This window comes from Pteropus medius, unplaced genomic scaffold (genome assembly GCF_902729225.1).
Source record: "Pteropus medius unplaced genomic scaffold, Ma_sr-lr_union100, whole genome shotgun sequence".
Taxonomy (NCBI): Eukaryota; Metazoa; Chordata; class Mammalia; order Chiroptera; family Pteropodidae; genus Pteropus; species Pteropus medius.
The window spans coordinates 3,038,462-3,058,690 of NW_024342469.1; the positions used below are offsets into that span (position 1 = coordinate 3,038,462).

The 20,229-nt window shown below is 44.8% G+C and overlaps 1 protein-coding gene across 1 annotated transcript in view; it reads right to left on the bottom strand.

The window, feature by feature from the left end:
- ATXN10 (ataxin 10) overlaps positions 1 to 20,229 on the bottom strand; it is a 136,967-nt gene that overhangs the window by 105,188 nt on the left and 11,550 nt on the right. Inside the window, exons 2-3 of the mRNA XM_039863191.1 lie at positions 12,971 to 13,162; positions 9,639 to 9,721 (exon numbers count right to left, since the gene is read on the bottom strand). Coding sequence (XP_039719125.1) covers positions 9,639 to 9,721; positions 12,971 to 13,162 — 275 coding nt within the window. The remainder of the gene's footprint in view (positions 1 to 9,638; positions 9,722 to 12,970; positions 13,163 to 20,229) is intronic.

The window sequence follows — 20,229 nt, forward strand, 5'->3', positions numbered from 1 at the left end:
TTCTTAAAAAGATTATAAATATAAACATGAGCATAAACAGTCCTGTAGTTACATTAAATATCACTGGAATACGTGCTCCAATTAAACTCTTAAACTGGATTTTTAAAAATTTAACTACGGGCTATTTAAGACAGACATCTGAAACTTAAGATTACAGACGTACTGAAAAGTTAAAGTGCGGTAAAAAGATACACGAGGCAAACACCGGCCTAAAAAGAACATCAGAGACCACTTAAATCAGACATAACAAACCTTAAGGCTAACGATTAAGGCAAAAAGCGTCACAGGAGATTTCTTGAAAAAGTCATTTCAGAATGACTGAATTCACCAGACAGATACAGCAATTTTAAATTAGAACGACCTCATAACATGGCCTCAAACACACACACGCACACACGCAAAACTGACAAAAGTATAAAAAGAAAAATCTACAGTTAAATTGGGCGATTACAATATACCTTGCTCAGTAACTCACGGAACAAGTAAACAAAAAGAGTATATTTTAAAGATCTGAATTAGACTTAATGATAACGTTGTTGGTATGTTAGAATATTTCGCCAAGTAAAACTGCAGAAGACTGGACGAAATCCAGAATGCCGACAACAACAGATGCCGGTGAGGACGTGAGAAGCAACGGGAACTCTCGTTCGACGCTGGTGGCAATGAAAAATGGCGCGACCGGTTTGGAAGACAGTTTGGCAGTTTCTTATGAAGCTAAACATGCTCTCAGCATACAATCCAGCAATCGCGCTCCTTGGTATTTACCCAAAAAACTGAAAACTACATCCACACAAAAACCTGCAAACAAATGTTCACGGCATTTTTACTCATAACTGCCAAGACCTGGAAGCAACGAAGATATCCTCGGTGAACGGATAAACGTAATATGTCCAGGCAACGAAGTATTATTCAGCGCTAAAAAGAAATTGTTAAGCCACGAAAAGACACAGAGATATCTCAAGTGCATGTCACCAAATGAAAAAAAGCCAATGTGAAAAGGCTACATCGCGTACGATTCCAGGTACGTGACATTCTGGAAAACGCAAAATGATGGAGACAGCAAAAAGACGAGTGGCTGTCAGGGCCTACGCGGAGGGAGGGACGAACGGGCAAAGCACAAGGGTTTTGAGGGCAGTTGAAACTACTCTGTGTGACACTGTAAAGGTGGACACACGTCATTACACATTTGCCTGAACCTGCAGAACGTTCAACACCAAGAGTGAATCCTAATGTGAACGATGGACTTTAGGGGATCATGTGTCAGTGTAGATTTGTCATTGTAATAAATGAACTGTTTCGGTGCCAGATGTTGACAAGCCGTGCGGGTGTGGAGCAGGAGATAAAGCAGAAATCTCTGTGCCTTCTCTTCCAGTCTGCGAACCTGGAACTGCTCGAAAAATTAAAGTCTATTAAAGAAAAATTTCTGAGGAACAATAGAAGTGTTTAGTGACGAAAGAACGAACAAACGAACGAACGAACAAACGAAAGAACGAAGACCTAGGCTCAATTCCAACTTATCATGGACCCGAACAAGTGATCTAACCTGTATAAGGCCCAAACTCCTCGTCACATGACAGGGACGCCGTGTAGTTACTGGTCACCGTGAGGACGAACTGTGAACTACTCAGGAACCGCGCTGAGCATGTGGCCGGGCCACGCTCTCAGCCGGCGCACGACGTGGACCTGATACGACGTTGTTGTACAAAGGCAACTTCTCAAACTGTAAATGGAAGCGCGTCTGCCTCTGCGGTCACAGACTCTAAATGGAAACCGTGAGCGCACGCCTGGTGCACAAACCCTTCCGAGAACACGGCTCCTGAGACCGGTACATCCGCCCTCATTACAGACCACAGGAAGCCAGGGCCCCAGAGGCTGTCGGCGACTTGACCAGAGTTACACAAGCATCAAGGATCACCATGCTGGACTTTTCTCTGAGACTGCAGCAACCTAACGTGGTAGGAGTGTTACCCCATGCTTATCAGAAGCTCTACCTGGGAGCGCGTGTATTAATTTGATTAATAAAAAGAGAGGTTTTTTTTTAAAAAACTGCAGCACGTGCAGTCTTCTCAAAGACATATCGCATGCTGTAAAACAGTACTTCACATAATGGGGCAAAAGACGACTCTCGACAAATTTTAAGGAATCGACGTACAGATAGCGACCACTTACCACTCTGCAAATAAATCCTCTAAACGGAAAAATCCCCATGTTTAAAATGAAGAGATATACTTCTAAACAACCCATGGGGACATCATAATGACATCAAAAAAGACATCATAATGAAAATAAAATATTTCAAACTGAATGTTAACAAAAATACTACAAACCACAACTTTTGAGATGCAGGTGACACAATACATAGAGGGAAATGGATATCTTTAAAATGCATACGCTGGGAAAGATGAATGATGGAAATAAATGAGCTAAACATTCGCTTGAAGAAATTGTAAAAAGGATGGCAAAATAACCCCCCAAAAATGAAAGAATAAGATGAGGAGGAATCAATTATTTAAATTGAAAACGATCATTAAAATAGAGAATATCAACAAACCCAAAATTTGATTCTTCAAGAAGCTCAATACTGATCAACCTTTGGGAAGACTGATCAAGAGAGAAAAGGCACGAATAACACAGATTTTCAGAAATGTAAAAGAGGACACTGGCACACATCTTGCAGACATCAAAAAAAGAAAATCAGAAGACATTTCAAATATGCCAAACTGTTTTGAGAATTTAAATAAAATAAACAAAACCCTAAAATATAACTAACCAAAACTGATTCTGTAAAGAATTCTGTAAAACATTTAGGAGAGCCTGACGATTCCTCTAACCATTAAAAAAAAACTGAACTGGTAGTCAAATGTTTTCCCAAAAAGAAAACCCCTGACCCAGATGACTTCACTGGCCAGTTCGCATTCAAGGAGAAAATAATTCCAATTTACGCAACTCTTCCAGAGAACACACTAAAAAAGAATAGATTCCCAAACCAACTTCACGAGGCTGGCACAACTGTGAGACCCGGACCAGAACACAAATAGTACCAGGAAGGAAAATAACTCATGTAAAAAATACTGAACACCACGTTAACAAAATGAATCTAATAATATATAATATGACAAAGGTGAATTTATACCTGCATCAAAAGCTCCTTTAACATTAGAAATAAAATTTATAACTGACCACATTAACCTATAAAGGACAAAATCATATCTGACCATCTCAAATACTACCGAAAACAGTTGACAAAATGTAATACCCGCTCATAAAAACACTCTGAGCTATGAAAGAAAAGGGGGCTTCTATAACCTAAAAATGGACATCAGCAAAACTCTCCAGCACACACTATAACTGCCAGCTGTAGAGAGTGTTCCCTTTGAAAGGGAATGAGGCGACCATTCCCAGTCAACACCACTGAAAATCTGTCAACAAGACAAAAAAATGCAAGGTTAAGAACTGGAAAAGAAACTAAACTGTCACCGCAACCTACCAGATGAAATGGCATTTCTAATGTAGAAAATATTTTTTAAATGTGTAAATTGTTTGAATCAACATGAGAGTTGATAAACATTGCTAGATACAAAGTCAATATAAAAAAGTCCATAGTTTTCCAATATATAGAGAAAAAGCAAAAATTTTAGGAAAGCATCAATGTAACTTAAAAAATGTTAATGTAACGCCACTAAAGTACTTCTAAAACCTGATTGAGATATATTAAAGCAGAACTACGTAAAGAATTCTATCATGTTCACAGTTAGAGGACTGTTTTTATCTAGAGATTAAATGCAGTCCTAGTCTGAATTACGACAAGGTGTGTGTGTGCGCGTGTATGTGACTTCACACATCAGAGGATGTGTCTATGTTTGTGAGTGCTCTATAATTTGATTAGATGACTCTAAAATGAAGATACAAAGGGCCAAGGATAGCTGAGATGCTGGTCAAAGTAATGAGGTAAGAGAATTTTCTCTCACAAGACAGTAAGCACTGGGTGATAAATACAGTATGGTCGTGGAGCAGGAATAAACGGACCAGCAGGGCAGACCAGCACAAGAAACAATGGCGGAGACATAACAGCAGCTAGCTGAGAAAACCAGTCTTTTCGAAAATAATGCTGGGATAATTGGGTATCGGGGTACAGAAAATTGGAAACTGGCCTCCTTGCTCACACAACACAGTAAATTCAACTCCATGTACTAACTTAAATGTAAAAGAATAAAAATAGAAAGATTTTAGAAAAAGACACTGCAGAATAAGAAAAAGTTTTAAACAAGACATATAATACCCGTAAAGAAAAATATTAATACACTAAAATTAAGAACATTTTTTTCTCAAATTTTGACACGAGTTGGGTTTTTTTTAAAAAAAAAAAAACAACTATAAACTAGGAAAAGATATGGAACACATAATTGCCGTGGGATTCACATATACACCATATGAAAAGAGCTCTTATAAATCATTTCAGAAGACAAACAATCCAGTAGAAAAAGAGGCATTAAAAAACCCCACAAGCCCGACCCCGTCTGATCTTGGAAGCTAAGGAGGGTCAGGCCTGGTTAGTACTTGGATGGGAGACCACCTAGGAAGACCAGGTGCTGTCCGCGTAAAAACTAAAAAATAAGGGATTATAAACTGACAAGGTCCTTGCAGTCTGTGAGGTCAACCAAGGGTTGCCTCGCCTAAAATAAATTTAAAAACCAAAAACGTGAAGAACACTTAATAAGATATCCAAAAGGCGAATCTATATAAATATGAAAAAGTGCTCAACCCCATGGGAAAATCGTACCCACCAGACTGGTAAAAACTGCAGTTAGGAAATAACAAAGTGTTTTGTGAGGATGCAACGCAGCAGGAAGGACAAGTTCTCTAAGGTCCCTTATGTCCCCAGGGAGTCCACCAGCCCTGGGGCACAGACTGCCCTGAGGGGGCTGGGAGTGGGTAGCCCCCTTAGCAACGACTGCCTCTCGGCCCCAGAGCAACCCTCATCTCCTGCTCTGTGAAGGGTGGAAGGCGCAGCAGGCCCTCAATCGCCCTCAAGGGCATCTCCTTGGTCAGCCGGCACGGTCAGCCCCACCAGCAGGGGCGCTGGAGAGCAGGTGCCCCTCCTGGTTCAGGGGTTCCTCCAGCAGCTGCCTCCCGCAGCGGCCTGGGCAGTGCTTCTCCAGCGATCAGGTCATGGCAGCTCCCGGCGGACAACTCCACCCGCACCACAGGACAATCTTTCCAAAGGGGTATTAATATCTTCTCCCTTTTACACAAGAGTAAGCCACAATTCGGAAGGTCACTGACTCACCCCAAGACAGGGGTGGGAATCAAGGCTGATCAAGAAAGGTAAAAAGCCCCAGGAGAATGAGTTGAAATGAAAGATTCTGCTCCATTAAAGGAATTCCCCCCAGGCATCGACCAGGAGACATTTTTAAGGGCAAGTGAACTTCCAAAGACCTTAAACCTTCTGGATCCCTGCTCTGCGAGGAGAGAGGAGTGGCCTGCTGATTCCGCCCCAGAGCTCCAGTCCCCGTCCTTGGACTTTCCCAGGAGCCGGGCCCTCCCTTCAAGCCTTGTCGCCTAATCCCTGGCTGAGCATAGGGCAGGCTGCTGGCTCCAAGGCCTTGGAGGTTTCTGAAGATCAAAAGGGATAAGGTGTGTCATGTGCCCACTTAGTCACTTATTCATACTGATGAATAAAGGTGTGTAATGTGCCTGGTGCTATTTATTCACTTATTCACTTAATCGACTGGTTGCCCAAAGAACAGCTGTAAAACTGTGGCCAAAAATCGAAAACAGTAAAGGAAAAAACCAGTATACAAAGAAAATGATGTGCCACGAATCTCAAACCTGAATCGCTGTCATAATCTAAAAGACGCGGGACAGAAACTGCACACACACATTCCTGCTCACGCATAAGACACTGAAAATGATGAAGCGAGTCACGTGTCTGCCTCGGGTAGCCTGCACAGACAGTGATTATTTTTCTTTCTCCTTTGCTGAGTTTTAAAAAATGACTCCATAACGAAATTACGTGAAACATTTATTAGAAATCTTCATTTTTAATCTTAAGTCACAGTTTTAAGTGACCATTATATTTCTACTGAGCATTTTAGAATATTAAACTTGTAAAATTTAACACAAAGCCAGCAACGTAAGTCGGTCTGAAAGCCAAGTGACCCGACAACTCATCAGGCAACTAAAAACCAGCCTCTGAATCAGAGCACAATTCTGGGAAGAAGGTTAACAGATGTCCTAGAAACAAGAAAAGAAAACTGCAGACAAGTACAAATGACAGTTTACTTTTACCAAACAGCTTATCAAATGATCTTTATGTAAATACTGCAAATGTTGCAAAGCCCCTCAAGAATCCCAACATTATTTTTACAGATTAAGAAAGAATAAAGGCCAAAAATAACACCAATAACTCAATTAAAATAACTCATGCTTGTGTTTACATAAAATTAGATGAGCATAATATATTCGTCACACCACTGTAATTATTCTCTGAAAATAATACTCTAAATATTATTTTCACAATGTAATTATAGTTCTTACCTCAAAAGTGGTTAACAAAAACACTGGCACAGATGCCCTGCTAAAATTCTACCAAGAATAAGGTTCTCACAGAGAAACAGACACTTTATCAGGAGACAGAATACGTTGCAAAAGATTTGTATTAGGTTTGAACTAATATACTACAAACTTTCTTAAGTTCATTGCTGAATCCAAATTTCATTGTTGAATTCCAAATAAAATTCAGTAATACCATTAGTTGCCTTTTGAAAGAAAATAGTGAGAAGTATCACTTAGCCTCTATATTCCTTCTTGCCTCAATAAGAGCCTTCCCACCCTGCGTGTAAACACGGGTTTCTCTGCTTGAAACCGATGCAACTGAAAAGTTAAAGACCTAAGTAAATAGGGAGATGTTCCATACACATGGATTGGAAGACACAGCATCACCAAGATGGCCATTCTCCCCTAATGGGTCTATAAATTCGACGTAACGCCTAGTATCCACAAAATATTAACTCTCACAACTTGACAGGGAAAAGACAAACTGCCCAAATAAGAACTGGGCCAAGGACTTGAAGAGACACTTCCCCAAGAGGATTTACAAATGGCCAACAAGGATATGAGAGGTTCGACCCCATTAGCCAGTAGGGAACTACAAATCAAAACCATAATGAGATGCTACTTCACACCCACCAGGATGATTATAATCTAAGAAAAGAAAAATAAATTTTGGTACGGATGTGGAGAAACTGGAACCTTGTACATGGCTGGTGAAAACGTAAAATGGTCAGCTGCTGTGGAAAAGTCTGGCAGTTGCTGAAAAATTTAAATATAAAACTGCCCAGCAATGCCACTGCCAGGTGTGTGCCCAAAAGGACTGCAGGCAGGAGGCAGGTACTCAGACATCCAACTATTTACAGGCGGAATAACAACCAACTGGTGGAGAGAACCCAACGTCCACCAACGAGTGAATGGAGAGACAAAACGTGGTCTATGTGTACACGCAACGGTGTCCGGCATAAAAAAATGAAGCGACAATACGTGCTAGATGTGGATGGACCTCAAAAAACATTACACTCAATGAAAAACGCCACACACGAAAGGTCACATAACTCTAGGATTCCATTATATGAACGATCCAGAATGGGTAAGTCCACAGACACAAAAACGCACAATGGTGGTCGCCGGGGGTTCAGGGGAGAAGGGAATGAAAGGGGATGAAATGGAATAAAGAGGGAAAAAGCGATGACACCAGAGAGAAAGGGGGTAATTTCAGGAGGAGAGTTTCTGAGTGGGCGACTAGGGACAGGATTCGACGCACAAGTGGAGCGCTGGCTCCGGCTGATAGTTATTTAATCACAGCGTTTGAAGGGCACTTCCTCTCGGTGTCTTATGTAGGAGGACTTCATCACACGAGAAGCCTACTTCTGGCCACCGCAGCCTACTTCTGGCCACCGCAGCCACTCGGCTCTGCAGGGACACACTATCCCCCACGCCAGTATCTTTCAGCAATTACGAAACGCGGTACATTCTGCCCTTTCTGAATTACCATACTACACACAGACTTCAAAAATAGCTGCCCTTCCGCACAAGAGGAGTGAAACCTTATTTTATTGCTCATTTTTAATCACCCAAGTTGGGCATTGAGGCTTTCATTTTATTTAACAAAAATAACTTTATAACATCTTAAAGATAACTTACAACTAAATCCTATAATCATGTCGATTTCCTGAGAATACCAGAAAAATTATTACTGTTTTAAATTCTTAGATAACGTAATTCAAAAAATAATTACAATTCCCAAATGAAGAATTCTAAATCAAACAGAGAAATGTAGGAATTTTAACAAATGAGTTTGAAATGAAAACACTTAGAATGAGAAATAAACGAACCTGGCAGCACCTGTAACAGCTAATTTCACCTACTTCACTCTGCGCCTCAGTTTCTCCGCTTGTGAGAGACTATCACCCTCCTAAAGTCACGCGTGTTAACATTGAGCACATCTCACTTTGTGTAATAAGCATGGGCATTAAGAACTATATATAAACCAATTTATAAATCATTTTAAATACAACCAAAGATTTCCCATTTAAAAAAGTTATTTACTGAATTACATTTTCTTTACTAAAAAGAATTTTTTTAACCTGCTATCTAGTACATCTACTTACAAACTAGATTTTCTTATTAAACGACTTAGTTTGCCCATAAAGTATTTCTTTGGATAAAGAGATCGTATATTAAAATTCTGTTTTCTTTTATATGATGTTAATAACTCTAGTTCAAAGGAGAAGTGTTGATACTAGTCCTTCGAATCCAAAAATATTCAAAAAAAATCTAGAAAAGATTCCTGGTCTTCAAATCAAGAAGCTTGGTTTTCCTCTTAATTCCATAGCAACGGCCATTAACAACCAGAGCCAACTTCCCATTCTATCACACTACATATTTATCCACTTAACGTATTTATGCTGGCTCCCTCACTGGAATGTAAGCTCCCCGAGGGCAGATTTTTGTCTGCTTGTGGTCACTGTTCAGATCATACCCAACCCGTAGAACAGGATCTGCCACATGCTTGAATATGGAAAGACACTGTATTACTCTGCCAGGGCCGACATCACAAAGTGCCACAGACTGGGGCTTCGACAATCAAAATGTATCTCCTCACAGCTCAGGAGGCTAGAAATGAGATGAAGGTTGTCGGCAGGTTCCTCCTGAGGCCTCTCTCTCTCTCTGGCTTGTGGATGGCCATTTTCCCCTGTGTCCTCACATGGTCGTCCCTCTATGTGTCTGTGCCCTACTGTCTTCTCATAAGGACAGCCGTCATGCTGGATTAGCACCCACCCAAAAGACCTCCTGTACCTTAATTATCTCTTTAAAGGCTCTACCTCCAAATACAATTGCATTCTGGGGTATGACAGGTTAGGACTTTAACATATAAATTTGGGGGGACACAATTCAGTCCACAAGAGAGGTAAGAAAGGAAATCGTTGCAACTTTATTTCACGGTAATTCTTTAATATCACTAACAAAGTTTCTCTATCGTGAAATACAGAACATTTGCTTTAATGACTGATTGATACTCCAAGCATTGGTTTTGAAGCCCTTTTCAAAGATATAAATAAGTCATGAATCAAAAAGCAAGTTACCTGTCAGCAGAGACTCCTGCTCCACTCGCAGCTCCCGAAAGAGAAAAATCAAATCAACAGCAATGCAGACCGCATCCAAGTTCCTGCGTCAGATTGTGAGAAATGACAAAGTTAGACCCTTCTTCCTAAGCCTGCGTCTCAAACGATCCAAAAACAGTGCCGAGACCATTTCCTGCGGTAGCAGAACACGGCCTCCACGGACGCCCCGTTATATTCCCCAAAACCCATGAACGCGTTACCTTACGTGACAAAAGGGACTTGCCAGTCTCGAGTTAATTAAAGATCCTGAGACAGGAAGAGTCCCTGGACTGTCTGGGCAGGCCTCACGTGATCACAAGGACCCTTCGCAGGAGGGGGCAGGACGGGCGGTCAGAAAGAATGGAAGATGCTAGGTGCTGCTCTGAAGACGGGAGGCCGGGTCCATGAGCTAAGGGATACAGGCGGCCTCTGAAGCTCGGAACGCAAGGGAACGGATTCTCCACTAGGGACTCCAGAAGGAAGCAGCCCTGTGACACTGTGACTTTCAGTCAGTGGGACTGATTTTAGACTCTGACCTCTAGAACTGTAAAATAAGAAATTTCTGTTGTTTTAATCACTAAGTCGGTGGTAACTCGTTACAGCAGCAAAGGAAACTGATACAGCTCCCTACCTTCTCCCCGTCTCCTCAACATGAATCAGAATTAAGCCAAGACATTCACTCATAAAGAAGGCCGCAGTGGGGGCACGCGGCTAAGGTCCCCTCGCCCGCCTCGGCTCTTTACCATGCATAAGGCTGGTGGGGAAAGCGGCTGGGCGCCGGCCCCTAGAACAGAAGAGGCTCCTACCTTTACACACACAAGTGGTCACACTGCCGATTTCCACGTGACCAGATTTTAAGAAAGAGGGAGGGAGGGAGATGTAATTTCATGATGTGAAAATTTTATGCAGTTCCGATTTCAACATTCCCAAATGAAGATTCATCGGAACACAGCCATGCCCGTTCGCTCATGTGACACTACGGGGAGAAGTGAGGCATGCTGACAGAGACCACGAAGCCTAAAGTGCTCGCTATCTGGCACTTTACAGAAAAAGTACAGCAGCCCCTGCACGAGAGGTTGTATTTACACGCAGTGTTAACTGCTTTGAACAGGTCTGAATACTTCCTGAAATTTCATATGACTTGGGTCGTTTGCTTTGCTGTATCAGACCCTGCTCCATACGTCCTAACAAAATATAAGCCCTGCCCGCACAAAGTGCCGTGTTCAGACAAAAGATGTAAAAAAGGTCAAGGCTTCAGCAGCATCACATCTTTTGACCAGCTCTTTAATAACTTAAAATATACATCTCCTGAAAAACGCATACGGGTTGTGATCTCAATCTTGACGGGCTCAGAAATAGTGGCTTTGGTTAAGGTTGGCCTCGAAGTCCTTACTAGAATTTTTGTTGTATTTCTGATTAATAAATGCTTTTTTTTTCCAGGAGCTGATGACCAAAATGGTTGAAATTTCCCTTAAAATCCACAGTGAATAACACGACAAACCTAGAAGGTAAGAGGCAGAAAAACTAACACTCTTAAATGGTCATCTGCCATGAAAAGATACCGTGACCACACAAACTACAGCCCTTTCTCGGATGGCCCTGCCAGGAGACAGCTGATATTTCATCTGCCATAGTATTTATCTCGCAATGTTTCAATTTTTACAGTTTGCTTATATAGCTTTTGCTCTCAAAAAAGAAAAGAATTGTTTTCTAAGAAAGCAATGTTAGCACACGCGTTTACTACGCAAGCGCTGCCTGGCGGGGGCAGAAACGCATTGTGGGCATGCCACGCGCACAGGCACACGGGGCATTCACCTAAGCGATCTCATTTAACACCCACGACAGGCCTGCGTGGGAGCTTCCGCTCACCGGTTCACAGAGAACACTGGTACTCAGAAAGGGGACGGCCCTTGGCCAGGGTCACACGGCTGTGTAAGGGATGGCAGATGCACACGACAAAGCAGACGTGTGTCTTGGGATAGTTATGGTGACGCTTCTGAGCCGAGCTTTCATTTGGAGTCAGAAAGAAGGTTCCCAGGCTCTCTACTCACAGAGTGAGCGACTCTCAGACAAGCTCTTAAACTGAGTCATGGTTCCTCTTTTGTAAAAATGCAAAAACAGTAGCATACTACGTCTTGGGGTTGTTCTACGCATTAAACGAGATGCTGCACGTCGAGCTCTTGGGACAAAGCCTAGTGGTTAGGGCAGGCTCACCGAATGCTCGCCTCCTTCCCCACGAGGCTAGGAAAGCACTAGAACTCGGCCAGCCCACAGCCAACGACTCTGTCCTAAGGCTCTCCCTTCCCTGCCCCTTCATACTAGAGGGCCTCCCTGCCCAGAAAGGGACAAAATAAACTAGCCTCGGGCCCACTCGTCTAGCATGTAACTAGTTCTGTCTTTAAAATGTTAACTATTATTATCAAGATTATAATTGTTTCTATCCATTTACCTGCAAAAGATGGCAGGTTTGGTTTAGAATTGAAGTTAAACAACCCTAGTTTTTTTCCTCCTCTCCTTTCATCTTAAAAATCTCATTAATCATATCGAAGCCTCAGGTATAAGAACTGTCTAGGCAGCGAAGGACGTCCCTCAAGTGGCTTCTGGACCGGCCTAACTTCGCCCATGACAGACAGCCGCGACAGGGAGGCCTGGAGGCTGTCTACATTCAAGTTCAGGGGAGAAAGGTGAGCATGCTCTTTGCGGCTTGTGACTTCATCTCTAGCAAAAATTTTTAATAAAAAGCAGATTCCATAAAAATCGGAGAGGACAGGTGCTCAGTTCCGGGCAGAGAGAATAACGTGTGAAGGACGAGAACGGGGCGGAGCAGCGCTGCTCGTCTCTAGCCACATCATCGCAGGGATGGCGTGGAGCCTGCAACCGCACAGTCCCAAGGAAATCCCAAGACGGGTCCTCTCGAATTTGCAAAACACGATCCCTGCTCGAAATAAACACCAGGGTAACTGATTAAAACACTGAAACTAATTAAAACATTTACCACTAAGACGAGCGAGGTCCAGAGCTGCCTGCGCATTCAGACAGGCAGAATCTGGGATCAAAGATGCAACATGAAGTTCGGATCACGGTGCTTCGAAGAAAACCCAATACCTCACAACACGTTATAGAGACAAACGAGAAACCAAAGGAGCCTGTTCAATACGCTCCGTCGCCTGCCACGCCGGTCCAGCCTCAGCGCGCGTCTGCCCTGGAGGTGCGCAGCAGCGAGTGACGCTGCGCCGCCCGACCGTCTCTACCAGAGCCACACTCCCACGCAGAAACGTCACGAGACACACACGGGCGACCGCGAACACTGCTACCTGATGGAATTCTGGTTCACGAAGCACTCGATGCACGCGTTGCGCAGACACCGGAAGCACTCGGTGATGAGCTGCAGGCTGGACGCCAGGTCCTCCACCTGGGACGGGTCTCTGCAGGCCCGCTCGACGGCGTGAGAAGATTTCTTCAAGATATCCAGGACTCTCTGGAAGATAGTCCTGGGCGCCGTCTCTCTAAAAAAAGGATAAAATTGTTACAGAACAAAAAATAATCTAATCTCCAAATGTCCCGTTCGGAACACAGCTTGTACTTATTCCCCTGGGGAGGTGGCCAGGCCCATGTCTTTCAGCTCCCGAATTTGTGACACAAAGTAGAAGAACTACACACTGAGCACTTACTACGTGCCAGGCACTGCTCTTATCAACCGGTTCTGTATTATCTCGCTTAACCTCTGCGTTAACCTTCTGAAGCCCGTACTGTCCCCTCCATTCTAGAGATAAGATGGCCGGAGCGGAGGAGGTTAAGGAAGTGGCCCGCACGCCGCTGGGGAAGGCTGGGCGGCAGAGCCACAGCTGCAACCGGAGCGGACTGGCTTTCGTTCGCCCGCTCCCAGCACAGGCCGGGTCCCCGCTCAGGTGACTGTTCACGCTACGGATCCACCCTTAATCCGCACAGAGCACCTACATTCCATGTTCCAGAGACAGAACACAGCCATGTCCTCTGTCACGCGGTATGTGCCTAAAGTACACTTATGAGAAACAGTATTCGTGAAGGACTGCCTGGGTGGCAAACACGGAGAGGCTGGCAACATGTGCTCTGAGAGAGACGGACGGACGGACGGACGGACGGACGGAGAGGGCGAGAATCCAGTCAACTACACAGATTGCCGGGGGGAGAGGGGGAGACCGAGGGAAACAGAGAGACCGAAAGAGAGAGCCCTCTTCAACTGCGAGTGCCCAGGGGAGGGAACGTCCCCTGAGGCACCTCGGTCCAGGAGCGCGGGCTGCAGTGGCCATCACCCCAGAGCTAGGAAGATAAGAATGTGTTTGTACGACATGGCAGCTAAATGTGAGCCAACGTCCTCACTCCTCGACGCCCGCTAAAGAAACAGCAACCTGTTTTCAAGCTGGAGGTCCGGCTGTGGACGACCGACGAGCGCCTCGCCGGTTAACTCTGACCACATGGCTGCCCGCCGCCGCCCCCCGCTCTACTGTGCCCACGTCCTGTCCTCGGATCAGGCCAGGCCTCGGTCGGGGAACGGAGCGTTTACGCAGAACCAGCGACACCGAAACGCCTCCCGCGGCTGCGCGGGCTCAGGTGCCTGTCAAGACGCTACGACCCCTCCTTCCCGCCCGGGGGGACCCTGCCCTCGTGGCTGCGGCTCTGCGAGCACGTGTACTCCCGGTGGCGTGCGTCCGCCTCACGGGCAGACCATACGAACCACACTATTTATCTGCCTGGGCCTTTACGGCGCCTGGAGTCAAATCTATGGTCCATCTTTACACTGAATCCCACAGCAATACTAACCTCATTTTTCCTGTCTGGCTTCTCTCCTCTCCCCATTCTCCTCTTTTATTTAACTGTATTTATTTTTTAAACTGTTTCACATTTGTCTTTGGAAAGGGGGGCAGAGTGTAAATCAATCAATTTAAAATTGGGAAATCACACAAAATAATTTGCCCATATCTCCCCAGTCAGCCCTCCCTAAATATGGATCATGAAGCTCTGACTCAGTGTCGCAGTAACTAAGTGACAGAATCAAAAAGGGAAAGATCAGGGTACAACATTAATCCTGCCTCAGTAACTGCATAAAACAATTAAGTATGTAAGCCATTTTCAATGGCAATGTGCCATAAAAAAGAACATTCACTAAACATTCTCAAAAAAGTTTTAAGGAATATTACGCATTAATATGCTAAGAAAATACCCATTTTAAGAAACATTTTAAAGAAGGACAAGAGTGATCTCGATTCCTACTAGAGCTCTACACCCGACTGTTCTAAAGTTAAGCCTCTTTTTTTCTAGAAAGATAGCTAAGAAGTGTGCGTTTACACCTACATAGAAGCCAACACGATTTCTTTCAGCTAGTCCTTTGTCAGCCACCTCTCATGTGGGCGTCACCTGAGGTCACTGAGATCTTAGCACTCGTTTTACTCGAACTGGTATCCAGCATAGCAAAAGCTTTGGAATCAAACTAGGTAGAAAGAACAAGACAGGAGAAAAGGACTGTTCTTAGGAAAACTGGGTAACTGATGTTCCAACCACGGGACAATCAGGAAGTTCGTGAACTATCCCGTGGAGAATTTCCAGTGTTACATGCTAATCTGTCATATACGTACCGTGTCTTTTTCCTTTATTACACTTTTAACCATAAGAAAAATGTTTAACTGAGCTTAAGCCCATCAAAAGAATCCTGAGCTCCAAATAACTATTACAGCTACTAAGGCGCAATCATGGCAGCATCCACCTGGCACAGAGTAATCCCCATCTGCGGTACAGACACAAAATAACTTGGGATGGTGATCACTGTCATTTGCTCTCCTGGGCAGCACACCCATGATTTCCTGAAGGCGCCAAGCACTGGCAAGCCTGTGTCTGCTCAAACGTGTGCCTGTCCCCCCCCACCCCCCCCCCACCTCCCAATGCCCTTCCCACCCATCCCACCCAACTGTCTGGAACAATCCTGCGTCTCCCTCACTCTCAGCCCTGTGAGCTTCCCCCCGCTACCCCAGGCAAACCCGCTCCCACCTCCGTGCTCCAGCGGCCCGCCGGCCAGGGGCCTGGATACCACCACCCACATCAGATTATACTCGCTCACCCAGTCTATGTCCCCAGCTAGCCTATAATGCCCCGAAACAGAGACTATCTTGTTTTTTTCTTTAGTTCTAGGGCCCAGAACTGACATTCGTTAATTGAATTTGTTCAAGTTTAAAACGATGATGAGACTCTGCCTACTCGGAGTGGCATCTGACAGCTTCGCAGCTCGTTAGTGACCCAGACCCCTCCTGAGCCAACTAGGAAAGGGAGCCACTGAGGCATCAGCCCAACTCTTCCGTTCCCATCATGAAATCCACACCCATGTATTCTAGGCTCAAACACTTGAAAAACTGTCATATTTTAAGATGGAGCTATCTCACGACTGATCTTTAACAGACATCTAATTTCTCCTTCTCCACTAAACGATACAGTGGATAAGCTTAAAAGGGGGAGAGATGGGTGGAGTTGTAACTCGAATGACTGTATTTTAAATGTCTTGAGAGCAAAGAATATTTCTTAAATGTCTGTATTTCTCCACAAAGGATCGGAGGGGAAAACCCTTTCCCCCCATTTAATAAATAGCTATAGATTTTACTCACCAGATTTTTTACGTTAATAACTTTCATCAGATGAAGACAATTTTACTAACACTAAATGCTACGAAAGCATTTAACTCTCTTCTATACTCCTTTACCTTCCATACAGATTTTTTTTAAAAGCTATTTGGCATTACAGATCCCAAGGAGTACTGTCTGCAAAATCTATGTTCACTGTCAAGACCACACAGCTAAATGTGGCTGATGACTACCGACAGAGAAACAGCTAGTAAAGATCAGTCAATTGTTCCTAAACTGCAAATGTTATTAATAATAAAAACTGCTGTCATTTCTGCTTTCCCAAAACTAACACAAAATATTCACAGAGACTTTAATAAGCTTAGTTACTTCATTCACAGAAGGCAGAAAGTACTTAAGAGGACAATTAAAATTCAACCGTTAGACATTCCTATTAGATAGGAATGCATACCCTGAAGACAACGTAAAGATGAAATGTTACATTACAGAAGCAAAAAAAAGCAAAAAAAAGCCTTTGAATTATACAAAAGGTAGAATTTCATTTCCTTCAAGTTTGAACAGATCTGTAGGTTTAATCTTGGCAAGTCCTGTTTGAGTAAAATTAAAGAAAACTAGCAGTGACTAAGTGTAACCGGTTAGAGAGGTCTAATACAATATATGCGCACACGTTTCACAGCTAATGCACCGGGTGGGACCTCCTACCGAAAAGGAAACTAAACGCTCGCCATTGTAATGCTGCAGCTGAGACTTTCATACTTGTTAAAAGATTTATTCTAATACCTGGATTCCATTAAAAACTGGCATATGTGGTTTAGAGTAGTTTAACCACTGTCACTAAGAAAAACTATTAAAATATACAGGAGTTTAGAGATTAAAGTAACAATCACTGGTTGTTATCTAAAACCATAAACCTCGGCTACTGATTTGACTGGGCTGGATTGAAAAACAGAAAATAAAAACATTTCTATCTTCTGCCAGAAGCAGCCCGGGGCGAAACTCTGAAATTCGTCTTTGCAGACCCCAAACTCTCCTTCTTCCACTCTTTCCCCGTCTTCCGTGGCATGCGGGATTCTCACGCTGTCTCCACAGCCCAGACCACTCCATTCTGCAGGGCTGGCCAACTCCTTCTGTCAAGGGCCGGAGAGGAGGTGCTCTAGCCTTCGAGGGCCTGACGATCTGTCACAACTCCTCACCTTTGTCGCCACGGGCGACACCGAACCGAACTAACATAGCTGTGTTCTAATAACTCTCTGTTTATGGACACACCGACGTTTAAAGTTCATGTAATTTTCATGTGTCACAAAATTTTATTTATTTTCCCCAACCATTTAAAAATGTGAAAACCATTCCTAACTTAAAGACCATTGAAAAACACCAGGTGGTGGGTCAGATTTCGCCCACGGACCATAGCCTGGCGACTCCTGCTTTAAAGGGCTTCAAACAGGATCGGTCCCCTCCCCACCCCTGAAGAATCACACACGCGTCCCCATTTCCCACTCTATTCACCACGGTCAAAATTCACTTCTCATCAGGACAAAAAGAATCTCACATGGGCTGCGCCAAGGGCAAGAAGCTAAGAGACGGTGAACTGGGCAAAGGTGGAAAAATAAACCACTGGATAACTGGCCAGGAACCAAACTGCACAGAGAAATCCGGTAAATGGCAGCACTCGCCTGAAACACCGGCAGGGGAAGGCGGGACTGCTCTAGAAGAGGACCCGTGACAACTGTCATCCATGTAGGGAAAAACCGAACTGGATTCCTACCTACAACCACCAATAAAGTAACTCCAGGTGGACTTGGGCAAGACTGGAACACTCCAAAAGGCAGTATACAGAGAATGTCCTCACGTCCTCAGGGAGAAAGATTTCATGCTGACGGCCTTAGGATGAACCTCTTTTAGAAAGCGGTGTTGGAGCACGGGACTGAAGGTGGGAAACCAGTCGGACATCTTCCTGGGGGAAGAGCATGGACAGAAGGCGAGTCGGCGGTCAGGACTAGCCAGGAGGGACCCAACGAGGGACAAGAGCGGAACTGGCCAGAGGGAAGACGGAGCCCACCCGTACAGGCCACTAAAGGGACTTGAGCTTTCTCCCTGATGTGAAGCCACAAGGGTTCTCGCGGGACAAGTGGCAGCCCCCGATTTTCATTTTTAAAGGATGCCCTGGCTGCTCTGGAAAGAAGTGATCACAGGGGCTAAAAGACTCCAGGAGCCCCCTGGGGGACCCGATGCCTGGGAAGGGGCGGCAGCTGCAGACACGGCAGACAGTGATCAGATTCTGTCTGAACATATTTTGGAGACAGAGTCACGAAGACTGGATGATAAATTATGATGGGGGGTCTTTGAGAAAGGGGAGTCAGGGACGACTCCAAACTTTGGCCTGCGCAATAAATGGACAGAGGTACTTGCTGTTTGCTAAAACGGACAAGACTGCCCGGGAGCCACGTGGAGAACGGGGAAACCAGCAGCTCAGTCAGAGATGTTAAATTTGCGGTAACTATTACATACACGAGTGGAAACGTGGAGTAGGCAGTGGACATACAAGCCTGGAGTTTGGGGGAAAAGTCCGGCTAGAGAAAAATGTTGGCGTCGCCAGCAAACGGAAAGTATTACAGGCGCAGAGCGCACGAGATCACCGCGGGAGCAAGCAGGGCACCGCGAGGCCTGAGGACTGCGCGCCGGGGCCTGAGAAGAAGCGGCCGATGAGGCGGGAGAGACAGAAGGGGGGTTCCGGAAGCCAGTGAAGCATGTGGAGAGAGAGAGAAGTGATGAACTACATCAAAAGCGGCGGACAGGGTGACGACCACCGGATGCAGCACGTGGAAGAGAGGTCCAGAGAAACTGCATGCAGGAGATACACAAACCCCCTTGCCTTCATATAAAGGGGAACAGAAGAAATGGGATTAAGCTCAGGGAACTGGGAGGGAGGTTTTTCTTAGGGATAAACTGATGAGAATAATGAAATAATTCAACAAACTGATGTTAAGAAAAAGGGGGAAGCAGGGGACTGGAGCAATGCAAGCAAAAAGGAGTGTGGGATGGGGATCAAGGAGGAATCATCCGTCTGAGAAAGAGACAGGTCATCCGCTCTGAGAAGGGAGGGCAGACACGGGCAGGTGGGTAGAGAGGGTGATGGGAGTCCCTGGAAATTATCTTCTGCTTGTTCCTATTTTCTCAGAAAAATGGGAAGAATGAGGATGCGGGAGAGGCAAAGGAGGCTGAAGGAGGGCGAAAGGCATAAAACAGCTGACTAGGAAAGCGGGAGATGAAGTGGGCTAGGGAAGCAGAGTAAGCCTGTCAGGCAGCACTAAACGCCTACCGAGGTGAGTGATCGATTTATGGAAAACCAATCGGTATGGTTTTTCTCCAGCCTCATTCAGGTGTTTGGGCGGTGGCACAAAGGAAACAGCAAGCTGGACTTAACCAGAGCTGGAGTCTAGCAAAGGAAAGTATAATAAAGTTAAGAAGAGACAAAGGAATTGAGGACTTATGAAGGAAATGCTTTTCTTACTGATCGCAGAGCTAAACCACATTGAGAAGGGACGTGTGAACATGAAGAAAAGGGACAGTAAACAGGAAGTGGCGGGTCAAAAGGTCCTGGTGAGATTAAAGACTTGCTGGAGTAGATAAAACGGCAGCCAGGGTGAGACTCTAGAAATTGGGACTGCGGAGGGAATGCAGCCGAGGTTAATGGCAAGGACTGGGCAGCGCCCGGCCATCGGGGGGCACACGGGGCATCGGCTCAGGGAAGGAGAGAAAGTGAAGGAATTTAAGGGCCAGGGTACTGACAGGATGACCTAGGGACACGCTGAAATAACCGAGAGTTAAGATGAACTAGAGCTAAATTCCCCCAAGGAATAAGGTGAGTGACCCACAGATCTCTTTGAACAGTAAAAAAGATTGTGTGTCGTACACTCTGATGGCCTGAGAGGAAAAGCGGGAGCGGTTATGCAGGGAAAGCAGCAATG